This window comes from Osmerus eperlanus, chromosome 16, assembly GCF_963692335.1.
Source record: "Osmerus eperlanus chromosome 16, fOsmEpe2.1, whole genome shotgun sequence".
In the NCBI taxonomy this organism is placed as follows: domain Eukaryota; kingdom Metazoa; phylum Chordata; class Actinopteri; order Osmeriformes; family Osmeridae; genus Osmerus; species Osmerus eperlanus.
Genome location: NC_085033.1, coordinates 13,801,276 through 13,815,106, shown reverse-complemented (window position 1 = coordinate 13,815,106; position 13,831 = coordinate 13,801,276). Strand labels below are relative to the sequence as shown.

At 49.6% G+C, this 13,831-nt stretch overlaps 1 protein-coding gene across 1 annotated transcript in view; it reads left to right on the top strand.

Annotated features, from left to right (window-relative positions):
- The window catches only part of pard3ab (par-3 family cell polarity regulator alpha, b), a 140,522-nt gene that overhangs the window by 119,654 nt on the left and 7,037 nt on the right, over positions 1-13,831 (top strand). The window contains 1 exon segment of the mRNA XM_062480484.1: positions 12,277-12,397. Within this exon segment, the coding sequence (XP_062336468.1) occupies positions 12,277-12,397 (121 nt within the window).

The following is a 13,831-nucleotide window of genomic DNA, read 5'->3' as shown; positions in this document are numbered from 1 at the left end:
GGAAGAGCAGATTCCAACCTTGAGTTTCCTTTCGGTTTCTAGTTGTCTCCTCTGCTACCCCCCTCTCTCCTGCTACCCCCCTCACCCTTCACAGTCACCTTCTCACGGGAGAGAGCTGGATGTGGCAGTCGTGTCACTTTACGAGCACCCGGCTCCTCCCTCTCCTTCGCACCCCGCTGAAACTATCTAGCGACCATTAGGGAGGTCACTACCCCCCCCCCAACCTCCAGCCACCCCCCGTTCTCTCTCTCACACACACACACACACACAGACACAGGGCCGTCCGTCACTTCCAGCACCCCTGGACACAGAGGTAATAGCGCTGGGGTCCTTATTTAAGTGGGACACTTAAGCGCCCCTCATAACACGTTATTTATGGCGGCTCTGTCCAGTATGAAAGCAACCTGTGTCGGCAGCAGCTGGCTGGAACAGCCTCCAGGGATTAGACTGGTCCCCGAGCCCCATACACACACACACACCTTGTTACAGCAGTGAACCCTTCCCTTCTGACCCTCCTCTCTCTGCTTGCCCCTCCTGCCCCCCCCCCTGCACCTTCCTCTGGGCTGTCTCTCTACGTCACCTGTGCTTCTCTCTCTCCATCTCTCCACCTCCCCACTATTCTCTACCTCCATCCCTCCATCTGTCTCTTGACTGATTTCATACATTCACATGCAGTCTGCTGTCAGTGAGGCGTTGTGACCCAGTCACTCACCTTTCTCTCTCCTTTTCATCTTCTTTCATCCTCTGTTCCCCTCGCCTTCTCTCACCTCCACCCGTCCCCTCACCTCCTCTCCACCCCTCACTTCCCCTCACCTCCTCTCCTCTCCACGCCTCATCCTTCTTAATCCTCTGTTCCCCACTCTACTGCTATACTCTTTACCACCTTCACTGCTGTCATCTCCCCTCCCTTTCTCCCTTTCTCCTTCCCTCCCACCCTCCCTCCCTTTCTCTCTCTCTCTCTCTCCCTCCCTCTCTCCTTCTCCGCTCCCTCTACCCGCTTCCTTCTCACCTCTCCCCTCCCTCGGTTCCACCCCTCCCTCTCTACCCCTCCTCCCTGTCCTTCACTCTGTCCTTCGCCTCCAGATTTACCTTCACCTTTTCCACTTTCTTTTCATCTGTCTCTCTGTCTCCCCTCCACACACACACACCAGCTTTACCTTCAACAAACCCCTTCATCCTTCTGTACTCCCCTTCCTACACACACACACACACACCACCTCATTCTGACAGCTCAGCGTGGTAGGATTTGAACCATGGCGACGCTGTCTGCCCCCCCCCCCCCCCCCCAAAAAAAGTATTATTTTTTATTTATTTTTTTGACTGGACACTTTTTCCAGGCGCACTCTTTGATGCTCTGCACTTGCGCTGTCATGTAGGTTTCTGGTCTGGAAACACACACACACACTCCTGAGCTCTGAGATGGAGGACAGCTGTTCCCCTGCCTCATGTGGAGTTGTTTTACAGGTCAGAGGGGAGCAGGTGGAGGTTGGCAGAACGCAGGCCAGCGTCATGGCTTCATACACTGCCCCTGATGCCTCACAGGTGTGAGGAACGCAGTCCTCTTGTAGCTTACTTGTTTCATTGACCAGCTTACATGAAGGCTGGTATTTTTATATTTTTTTTTACTATAAAATATTATCGAATATTATTTATGTGAATTCAAGAAGTTAGTTGAGATATTTCTGTCTGTCACTCCCTGCATGTCTGGGATCGTAAACAGTTGATGTGAGGAGCAGATGGGTTTTACAGTAGCGCCCTGCACAGGTGGTAGACAGCCAACAGGAACATATAAAGTAGCAGGAGGGGTGTTGGGTCAAAGGAGCCGGGCCTCACGTCTGCCCTGAAAGCCCCTTACACAGAGAACATTCCATCTGTGGGCAAGTCCCTCTGGGTCAGCACAATGGTAGCAGGGGCAGCATGGAGTTGAAAGACAGGAAGGAGACTGGGGAGGGGAGGGGAGGAGGACAGGAAACCCTGTGCCCCACTGATGTCCGTGAGTTTCTGGATGGCCTTTCTTTGAAATTCTTGTCTTAAGAAAAGCAGGAAAGTGTGTGTGTGTTCGGGGAACACGGCTCTGGCCCTTCTTAACACCTGGCCCCCGGTTTCTCCATCTCTGGGGGAGGAAGAGGAGGGTTGCCCAGGATGTCCTCCCGTCCCAGGGCTGCTGACAGTGGGCTGCTGACAGACCTCCAGGGACAGAGCAGGTTTAACTGCCACATCTGCCGTCTCCCCACGGTTGGTTCTGAGCTATGTGGTGGTAAGATCAACACGCTGTTCTGTGAGGTAGCTTACTGCGACCAGATCTGGAAGGAAGCCTGTCTGGTGTCTGTTGTGGAGTGCTGAAGAGCGCGAGACTTCAGTCCTCGTACGTTCGGTATCGTGGGACCCAGATGTGTTTGGTATTCTTGTTAGGAAAATGTAAAATAAGGAAGGGTGTTTTTAACACAGTTTAAGTGTTTTGTTTTGTACGAGAGAGACCCTTAACCCTCACATGCCCTTTCTGTTTAAAAAAACCCACAGTCCATTGAAGATGGTAAATACGTTCTTCTCAACACAAATCCTGATATCTTGAATATCTGGAAATCATTTCAGTTGTACTTCCAGAACCTGCAGGGCACAGGCGGCACAGCCGGCACGTCAGCTTGTGTTCTGGTGTTTCCGTGCCGGGCCCTCGTAAAATTAGAGAGACGACCGTCGGAATCTGTGTCTTCAAAGTGTCGCGTGGGTGAATGTTTCCACTAAACACCAGGATACTATACCAGAGAAACAATTGAACACAGACCTGCTCTCTCTCTCTCTCTCTCTCTCTCTCTCTCTCTCTCTCTCTCTCTCTCTCTCTCTCTCTCTCTCTCTCTTTCCTCTCTCTTTCTCTCTGTCTCTCTCTGTCCCTCTCTCTCTCCTTCTCCCTCTCTCTCTGTCCCTCTCTCTGTCCCTCTCTCTCTCCCTCTCCTCCTGTGTCTCTGTTTTATTCAGCAGTATTTTCCTATGCATTTAAGGCAGTGACCTCTTCTGAAAACTAGCTTTTCTCTTCAAGGACCTTCTACTTACAAGTAGTGGTTTGTTACACAAATGTTATCCCTAAAATCTTATTTAATACATCCATGATCAACTTTACAGAGTAGCCACAGAAACATAGCTGTGAGTATGCCTTCAAAATGCTCTTTGTTGTGGTAAAAACCACCCTGCTGTAATGGCACAACAACACAAGTGATTGTGTCCACTGGCGGTGCAGAAGCAGAAAATGACTGGGTTTTGTTTGGCTCGGCTCCCCGCCCCAGCAACGCTGTCTCTCCGACAGGACCAGGGCCGTGGCTTTGTGATGATAATGGAAGCTAATTTGACTTGGATGATGATCCACCAGGAGCCGTGGATGCCTCCTTCCTGCTTCCAGGAGACATTACTGACCTGAAATGGGAACTATTACTGCAAAAGCGTCATCAGTCACTTAAATGTTGTTTCGTTTTTTTTATGTGAGAGAGGAGAGGGAGATAGGGAGAGGGAGAGAGGGAGATGGAGGGAGAGTGAGGGAGAGTGAGGGAGGGAGAGAGAGAGGGAGAGGGAGGGAGGGAGAGAGAGAGAGAGAGAGGGAGAGTGAGGGAGGGAGAGAGAGAGAGAGGGAGAGAGAGAGTGAGAGTGAGAGAGGGAGAGAGAGTGAGAGTGAGAGTGAGAGTGAGAGTGAGAGTGAGAGGTGAGGGAGGGGAGGGAGGGGGAGAGGGGTAGAGGAGAGAGGGAGAGGGAGAGGGAGGGAGAGGAGGGAAGAGGGAGAGGTAGAGGGAGGGAGAGGGAGAGGGAGGGAGAGGGAGGGAGGGAGAGGGAGAGAGAGGGAGAGAGAGGAGAGGAGAGGGAGAGAGAGGGAGAGAGAGGAGAGAGAGAAGAGAGAGAGAGAGAGAGAGAGAGAGAGAGGGGTTGTGAGGGAATAGAGATGATAGAGAGAGGGAGACAGAGAAACAAGGCAGGGATACAAAGAGAGAGAGGGGGATTGAGAAGAGAAGAGAGGGAAACGTATTGAGAGAGGGGGAGGGGTGACAGAGAGGGAGGGAGAATAGAGTGAGAGGAGAGAGAGAACGATGGAGAAACAAAACTGCTTATATGATCGCACAGGTTTGATTCCTCTTCCCTTACACTCAGCCTCTCGGAGCTAATCAGCTGACCGTCATCAGTCAAGCTCCTCCAATCCAAACACAAGGTCACATTCTCCTTCTCTTCACCCTCTGTTCATCTGCCCCTCCTCCTGGCTGTGTCTGAGCAGGCTGTTCCGCTCCTCTGACCCTCCTCAGACATGGCTCGCTCCTCTGACCCTCCTCAGACCGGCTCGCTCCTCTGACCCTCCTCAGACCGGCTCGCTCCTCTGACCCTCCTCAGACCGGCTGTTCCGCTCTTCTGACCCTCCTCAGACCGGCTCGCTCCTCTGACCCTCCCTCAGACCGGCTCGTACCACAGCTTCGTCTGAAGGGCTGGTGTGAGGGGTTGGATTCAGACTCAGACCACTTCATCGATCCCAGAAAGAGAAATTCACCTTCAGCTCAGTCCGTACACGTCCATGATAACAGAACTGATGTAGGGAAGGCAGACAGACTGAGACGCTACACATTTCACACGCACACAGGTCAGAACCAGTTTACCCATTTACATTGCGGGAATCGAACCGGCAACCTTCTGATTCATAGCCCGATTCCGTAACCGCTCAGCCATCTGGGTCCCTGTCCATCTGAGCCAATACACATTTCACACACACACAGGTCAGAACCAGTTTACCCAACTGAGACGAGACCGTACAGGACCTCTGCAAGGTCGCGGTCTGAAACCTCTTCAAGAGTGGGTGCCGTCGACAATGAGCAAAGTGGGATGATTACGTTGAGATACTCTTCTGCCCTTAAGAGGCCTCGTTGCCTGGTTACAGATCCGGCAGGTGATTGGCTGAGCTGAGTGACTGTGACCGGCGGAGAGGTGGTGATTAGTGTGATTGCGTGCTGGGTAGCGGTGGCCAGGATCATAATCATATTGTGAAGTCTCAAGATAGATTGCTGTAAGTGGCCCCACTCTGACAGCAACGATCGCTCCAGTGACTGATTGAATGATGGGAGGAGATGGATGGGCTCTGTGTTGTGTGTGTGTGTGTGTGTGTGTGTGTGTCGTCAACCATGCTATACCCTGCCCTCTGGTATGCCCCCCACCCCCTCATTCCACCCGTACACACCCCCACACATCCACCTCCGCCCAAAACCCCACCCTTCACACTGCGACAGCAGCCCAGTCGATCATACCTCTGACAGCCCAGCCTTATGCAGGGGGGGTGGGGGGAGGGGTTTGGCCAATCAGATTGAGAGTGAGGCAGTGTTAATGTGGATAAGATATGGTGTTCACACGCCGGCTGTGTCTATGCCAGCTGTGTCTCTGTCGGCTGTGTCTCTGTCGGCTGTGTCTCTGTCGGCTGTGTCTCTGTCGGCTGTGTCTCTGTCGGCTGTGTCTCTGTCGGCTGTGTCTCTGCCGGCTGTGTCTATGCCGGCTGTGTCTCTGCCGGCTGTGTCTCTGTCGGCTGTGTCTCTGTCCTCGAGCGCGGCCTCTGATTCAGACACTCGGCCGAGGAATTGACTTCCAATGCAGGAAGCCTGTGTGATGTGTTTGTTTAGGCCCGATTAGAGTTCGATGAAGGAGCAGTGCACCAAAGGCTGCTGTTACATTGATTCGATTGATTGATGATTTATTGGCCTCGGATGTTTCTTGCGTCGCAGAATTCGCTTTTGCAGTATCGTAGAGAAGACATATTTGATGGAAGAAACGCCAAACATTTTCCAGAACATTATGATCCAGAAGATGATAGAAAACGTTCACATGACCCCCGTCAACATTCACAGAAGACAACTTTTGCTAGAATTTTCAAAGCCTTTGTACATTTTCTCTGGGATCTCTCTCAGAGTATTTACAAGGTAGATGTGTCTTGTGTTGGGTACAGTATTTCACAGTTTTGTGTTCTACTTTTACAGAATCCATTAAAAATGGGGAATTCACAAGGTCATAATGTACAGTTCGATTTTTTTCCTTATTTTGTAAGACTCTGAAAACCCCTTCTACCTACTCTTCCTCGTAAAAATCCAGACAGAGTCGCTCATGTAGGAAGTGCAGTTCAATTTATCTCCCTGTAACCTGGTATCCATTGATGCAAATGCTTGTAAAGTATGAAATTGGCCAGAAATTAAAAGCCGGCTTAAATCCCTGAATACATGTCCAGTTGCTACCGGTGGCGCCACTGACTGAAATCGAAACCCACTTAACCGTCGCTGTCTAACAGCGCAATTTATAGTGTGTGTGATTGTGAATATCAGACATTATTTATATTACTGTCTCTGGTGTTCCTCCTTGTCTCGAACAGTACCCTCTGAATGCAGGTGGAGATGCATTGTAAACAGGTTTGGGAGGGAAGCTAATTCAAATAAACCTATTAGGTGGATGAATTTAGATGCATGTGTGCATGTATGTGCGTGTGTGTGCGTGTGTGTGCGTGTGTGTGTGCGTGTGTGTGCGTGCGTGCGTGTTTGTGCGTGTGTGTGTGCGTGCATGTGTGTGTGCGTCGCCCATGCCAACACCCAGCACCGTGACTCTAACACAGCGCTACGTTGCTGTAACTGCAGTGTGATGTGATGCGTCTCTTGTTGCCTAACCAGACCCTGCTCTGGTGTCTGCTTGGTCCTGTGGCGACAAACACCGGCTGTATTTACGGTTGTGACGGAGGAAGAGAGATTTAGAGGCAGGTCGTCTCGGTGGAGATTTAGAGGCAGGTCGTCTCGGTGGAGATTCAGAGTCAGGTCGTCTCGGTGGAGATTTAGAGGCAGGTCGTCTCGGTGGAGATTCAGAATCAGGTCATCTCGGTGGAGATTTAGAGGCAGGTCGTCTCGGTGGAGATTTAGAGGCAGGTCGTCTCGGTGGAGATTCAGAGTCAGGTTATCTCGGTGGAGATTTAGAGGCAGGTCGTCTCGGTGGAGATTTAGAGGCAGGTCGTCTCGGTGGAGATTCAGAGTCAGGTCATCTCGGTGGAGATTCAGAGGCAGGTCGTCTCGGTGGAGATTTAGAGGCAGGTCGTCTCGGTGGAGATTTAGAGGCAGGTTGTCTCGGTGGAGATTTAGAGGCAGGTCGTCTCGTGGAGATTTAAAGGCAGGTCGTCTCGGTGGAGACTTAGAGGCAGGTCGTCTCGGTGGAGACTTGGAGGCAGGTCGTCTCGGTGGAGATTTAGACGCAGGTCGTCTCGGTGGATATTTAGAGGCAGGTCGTCTCGGTGGAGATTTAGACGCAGGTCGTCTCGGTGGATATTTAGAGGCAGGTCGTCTCGGTGGCTCAGCTGAACCAGAAACACAACAACCTCAGAACAATGGTTCATATACAGTCTGGATTTATGACCTTGTGATTCATGTCAGGTCAGATCTGAGTCTGCACAGGAGCCGGTACCTGAGTGTAGTGTGTGTGTGTGTAGTGTGTGTGTAGTGTGGGTCTAGCGTGTGTGTAATGTGTCTGTGTGTGTGTAGTGTGTGTGTAGTGTGGGTCTAGCGTGGGTGTAATGTGTCTGTGTGTGTTCCTACTCTCCTATGCCTCCAGCAGTATTTCCTCATAGTGAGCAAAGATCTGCATTACTTTTGTGTTTACACACAGATGTAGCATGGCAGCATCTGTTGGCGTTTCGCCAGTACTACTAGTGCCCTCTGGGACAGAAGTGTGTGTGTGTGTGCTTCTGCATGAGAACGTGTGTCAGAGCTGTGTGTGTGTGTGTGTGTGTGTGTGTGTGAGAGAGACAGCTTGAGGAGTAGAGTGGGAGTCTGAATTGACCCGGGTCATGGACACAAGCTAGCTCCATTAGCGCGAGGCTTCATCCTGTCACGCTGAGGGGGGCGGGTAGAAAAACTGCTGAATACTTTATTCTTCCCTTCGTGTGACACCAACACTATTCCCCCATAAAACAATGAAACTGCCAGTGAGGTTTCTATCGAAACACCACTAATGTTTTAGGATTGAGTAGCTAAGTGGTATGATTCCGTATCGATTCAGATCGTACTGGGGGGGAAAAAAGCCGGGAATCAATACAGTGCAGACGAATCATTCTCTCAAGGTAATCCCAGGTAATCCTTTACGATCCCCGATGAGGCTAATGACGGTGTAATGTGGCCGTACGCAAAGACCACAGAATGCCCTGCAGGCCCTCTTAATCTCTGCACACCATCAACAGACTTCGTCGAAGCCTTGGTGAAGTGAAACTGAAGCGCTGCTGTTTCACTTAAAGGACCGGGGTGGGTTGGTTAGCTGTACACAACAGCGTTAGCCCTTAGCGAGGACGCCAGATTCTGTGTGGGATGTTTCAAGGCCCCCGAATCAATAGAAGTGGATTGTCTGGTTTCTCAGCTGCTTTTTCACCCTGTGAAGTTGGAAGTCCAATCAGATGCTCTCTCTCTTCTTCTGAGGAAGCAAGGCCTGCTTCCCCATTGGATGAAATCCTAGCGGAACCCACTTCAGTGAAGGCTGCTGTTGGGAGGGTAGGATTATTGTCAAAACTTGCTGGTTTTTACCAGGATGTGATGGTGAGAACATGTTTATATAACGTTGTCATCTGCAAAGCAGTCACATCGACAGTCTACTAATCTTTCTTAATTAAATGTTTAATTAAAGTGGTGGCTTTTAATTAAAAGTTGATTATTTTATTAGAAATTCGCATTACAGATTATTCGCATTAGATTATTCGCTGAAGTAGAAGATGGTACCATATCCTTATAGAATATGTCCCTATAAAGCAAATCTGCATAAAAATGATCAAAAGAAATAAGTTAAATTCCAACCAATCAGATAGTGGAAATACCTTTGGGTTCTAGATACTGTGCTGTTATTTTACAGAACAACAAGATTGATGAAGATCAGGTGAATACTGATTGTCTAAGACTTTGTCGTTGTCTAATATGGATTGCATATATAGGCTCAAATATATACAGGCTGCTGTATCTATGTCTACTCGTAGACTGCTAGTAAGACCCTACGATGCTAGCGCTGGCTCCTCCACACCCCCGCGCCACACACGCCCAGCACCTCAGGAGGGCCCCAAAACATCCAGGCCCTCCTCCTCTTCACCCTACAGTAGGGCTCGTAATAGTGTCTGAGGGGGCCGGGGGGCCGGGGGGCAACAGCTGGCTTTAACGGCCCTGAGATCAGGAGCATCCGTGGTCCAGCCATACAGAGATGAGTCACTACAAACTAGGTACTCTGTTTCAATCCCCCCTTTCTGTGTCTACCCTCTTCTCAACCCTCCTTCCCCCTCCCTCTCTCCCCTCTCTACCCCTATCCCCCCTCCCTTTCTCCCCCTCTCCCCCTCCCCTCTCCCCCCTCTCTCCCCCTCACTCTCTCCGCCTCTCTCCCCCCTTCCTCTCTCCCCCTCTCTCCCCCCTCCCTCTCACCCCCTCCCTCTCTCCCCCTCCCACCTCCCTCTCTCCCCTCTCTCCCCTCTCTCCCCCTCCCCCCTCCCTCTCCCCCCCCCTCTCTCCCCTCTCTCCCCCTCCCCCCTCCCTCTCACCCCCCTCCCTCCCCCCTCCCTCCCCCCTCCCTCTCTCCCCCTCCCTCTCCCCCCCATCTCCACCTCCCTCTATAAAGACCAGTAAGAGGAGGAGAAGCCAGAGGGCGAGTCTCCTTCCTCTCATGTCAGAGAGATGCTCCAGGGTCGTATGAATGAGAGCATTCACGGGGTGATCCAGGGGATTAGCTGGGCTGAGATCAGCTGTTACTGTCACTTACTGTACATTACATGGGTGTAGGAAGCCTTTGATTTGAGATTCCTCCCAGTTTATGTGGGGGGTCTTTGTCATGTGATGTCTGTGGGGAGGGGGTAGCTGGTTAGAGTCTTTATACAGCATGTTCAGCCATTTTTTTGATACAAAAATATATATACAGTACATACAGGTTTTGATGGTGGTGTAGAATGTGAATGGTCAACTTTGTACACAACTTCTGACATCTTGACCTATCACTCTGCGGTTCTGTCTCTTATGGTCCTGATGCTTGTTCTCCCCTGACTGGGATATGCCTTACGTCTGACAGAGGAGCAGCGTTTTGGTTCCTACATCTGGTCCACATTTTTGTAGGAAGCATTTAAGGACGGTTAGCATCGTTTAACCTGTTTTTTGAACCCCGAGGCCCCTCAGTGGTGGTGGACACCTGAAGAGCCCGTCTTCTGTTGTGAACCAGTACCTCAGAGACGATGCTAGCGAGGCTGGTGTTCGCCCAGAACCTCAGAGACGATGCTAGCGAGGCTGGTGTTCGCCCAGAACCTCAGAGACGATGCTAGCAAGGCTGGTGTTCGCCCAGAACCTCACACTGCTGTCTCTGCCTTCCTACACACAACCTGATTCAATGCAACTTTATTGACTTTTGAATTCTTAACAGCTATTCCGTAGATGTGTATTTTCATATTTATTGTTCATTTATATGTTATTGTATTTTATTATATTATTATTTTATATCAATTTTTCCTTATGGAAGGTTTACAGTATGGGAGGTTACCCTGCTGAGCTCCTCCAGCATTTCGTCAACAATTTCAATCACGTCCCCTCCCTATTAGATCATAACATTGCGCTGACGCAGTGATCTGTCCCCAAACATGCTTTTCTTCATCACATCATCTCTCACCTCTCCTGCCCAATCCAGAGACAGACTGTGGCAGAGCCCGTCCTATCATAGCACAGGAGGGTATCGTCTTGCCGACCGTCCAGTCAGCAAAGTCCAGGAGGGTTATTATGGTCTGGAGAAACCCTTCACGATCGCAAGACTCTGAACTCTAGGCTTCACACACGGCACACACACTGTGTCCTCTCTCTGTCTCTCTCTCTGTCTCTCTCTCTGTCTCTCTCTCTGTCTCTGTCTCTCTGTCTGTATCTCTGTCTCTGACTCACTCTGACAATCTTTTACTCTCTTTTATTTTATCCCTTTCTCCTTTCTTACCATCTCACCTACATGAACATGATGTAGCTTCTGGTCTTTCCTGGGTACTCTCTCCCCTGTGTATCTCTTACATCCCTCTCTGATTTTTCTCTTGTCTTTTTCTAAGACAAGAGATTCTCAGTCGAAAATCTCTGATCCTTTCATTAAATATCACGGGCAGTCCTGACTCAAGATCGATTTTCCTCATCTCTTTTATAACCCGTTTTATAACCACAAATGCTTAAGGATAACTACTTATCCACTGTTTAAAACGTAAAATTGGTTCTACGTTCCTGTTCTGTCTTCTTCCTCTCAGTTCCATCCCGCCCCACGGTACCGAGCCATCTGTTAGCTCTTTCTATGCCCCCCTGTATCTGATAAAGGACTTCCGCTTCGACCGGAGTTGGACTGTGTTCTGTTAGCCAGGCAGGCATACAGGCAGAGGTCACACATGTGCTGACTTAGAGGTCAGCACATGTTCAAAGGGGAGACTGTCTGGGTTACGTATCACATGGATTAACCAGATCACACATGACAGTTCAGGCCCCTTAACAAGGCGTGATGGAACCGTGTCTTCCTTTAGGTGGGTCTGGTGACCGTGCTTGAAAGGACTGCGGTTGGCGATTAGCTCGGATTTGCCATTAGGCTAAAGCTAACACGCTTAGGTTCGTGTTGAGTGATGTGCTTTTCCCCGTGTAGATCAAACCGACATTGAGTCCATGTTAGAAGTATTGCCATCCTTTTAAGCCTCGGGGAATTAAGAAGCCTCGACTGTGGGAGAGGTGTGAGAAAAGTCACAGGCTTTCCCCGAGTTTCAAAGCCGAGGAGTCACCTTTGGGAGCCTCTCCTGTGTGTGTGGGGGGGGGGGGAGAGGGGGGCGGAGGAACAGGAATGGCAGTCTAATTAGCCCCTCTCTGTAGGAGAGCAAACGACGTCCACACACCCCTCCTCTAAACGTGTGTGTGTGTGTGTGTGGCCTACATTTCTCCGATATTCTCACACGCTATGAGCTAGTAACCAAACAACACCTGCAAGTCAGACACCAGCCCGATGGTCTTATTGTTTGATGTGAGCTGAAGACAATGAAGGGAAATCAGAGACTAATGTGATATCTGGGATTGTACTGCTCTCAGTAATGCCTGTGATTCATTCGGGGTTCTTTGCAAGGTTACACATCTGAAAATGTAGGTTGCATCATTTGATTCATTAAATTGTATCCCCGTGTCCCAGTCTGTAACTAGAACTGGGTCAGTTGTATCACCGTGGGTCCACACTCATCCATTTCTCCTCTCCTTTCATCCTCTCCACACTCCTCCCTCCATCTGTCCTCTCCAGTAACAGACTAGCCCCTAGCAACCACGATCGGATACAGAGGCTGAGGCATGAGTTCCAGCAGGCCCAGCAAGACGACGACCCAGACGACCGCCGGAGGACGTATAGCTTCGAGCAGCCCTGGGTGAGTGTCTGAAAGCAGGCCGGGCTTCTCCACGGAGCCCCCCTCTGACCTCCACCACCAGCCTGGGGAGGTAGCTAGCTATCTGGCTGACTGGCTAATGTGCTGGTTGGCTGGCCGGCTAGCATGCTAGCTGGCTGGATAGCTGGATCGTGAAGCTTCCCACCATTAGCTTCCGGACTAGGAAGGCTAGCGATGGCGCTAACAGGCTAACCATCACTAACTCCCACCACCTTCAGCCCCTGAACAAAGCTAACAGCACTGACTTTTGAGACCCTCTATGGACTTCAGTCATTAACTCCTCTGTGGGCCTCTCAGGGCTAACCATGCTAATGCTAACCCTCCAAACCCCGCCCCGCACAACTCTACCTGCATGTGGGGCAATTCCATCACTAACTCCACCCATCTGTCCGCCTTACCCTTCATCCCTGTTTGTCTGTCAATCACTCACATGGACCCGCCCACCACATCAAGGACCAATCGAATCCTGTCTCTAGGGGTTTTCTGTGTGGGGGGGATATTTCTTTGTTTTTTTTGCGTACAAGTTTATATGTTGGTATTAATTTGTGCCTTTAAGGCTTTTTAAGAGCTGTCAATGTCTTGACCTTCCTTTTATCTACACTAGAAACATCTAGAAACAAGCGCATTAAAAAGCAGTTTACAGTTTAAGCAAACACAATCAGAACAAAATTTGAAATGCCTTCACAGTTCAAAATACAGTAATGAATTTATTGAACATTGAGTCACCACATAACACAAGTGTTCCTTAAGTGTGATTCAGTTTTTCTGGTCAGTAATTACGATACAGGATTTCTTGAAACACAGTACATGTTTAACATGTTTGTTTATTACTTTATGATCACCAGTTTTCTATCTAACTATATGCTGTCTTGCTACTATGTAATTATTTGACCATTGCCTCACTAATCATGTACTTGACCTACTAACATGTTTGTACAGTATAAGCGTGATTTTACAAATTCATCTTAGAATATCTTACCATGTTTCTGCTCTAGTTTTCTGTGTACGCTGACCAGTCGGAACATTTCATAATCTGTATTGTGTATTTGTTGGAACGAGAAGAGGGCTATTGAGAATTTTAATGAATGTTGCGTCAGTTGTGACAGAGAGCTATTTGAACACATCCCTGTGACCTCTGTTTTTTATATAGCTGGTGATAAATCCAATAAAAAGCTTGGTCTGTTTTGAGTTGTGTTTGGTACTGCGATCTTAACACAATTCACATGGACTAATTTAGTGGGTTAGGAGGAAAGGGAAGGATAGACTAACACAGCCCTCTCTCTCTCTCTCTCTCTCTCTCTCTCTCTCTTTCTCTCTCTCTCTCTATCCCGCTCTCTCTCTTTCTACCTATCTCTCTCAATCTCTCTCTCTCTCTCTCTCTATCCCGCTGTCTCTCTCTTTCTACCTATCTCTCTC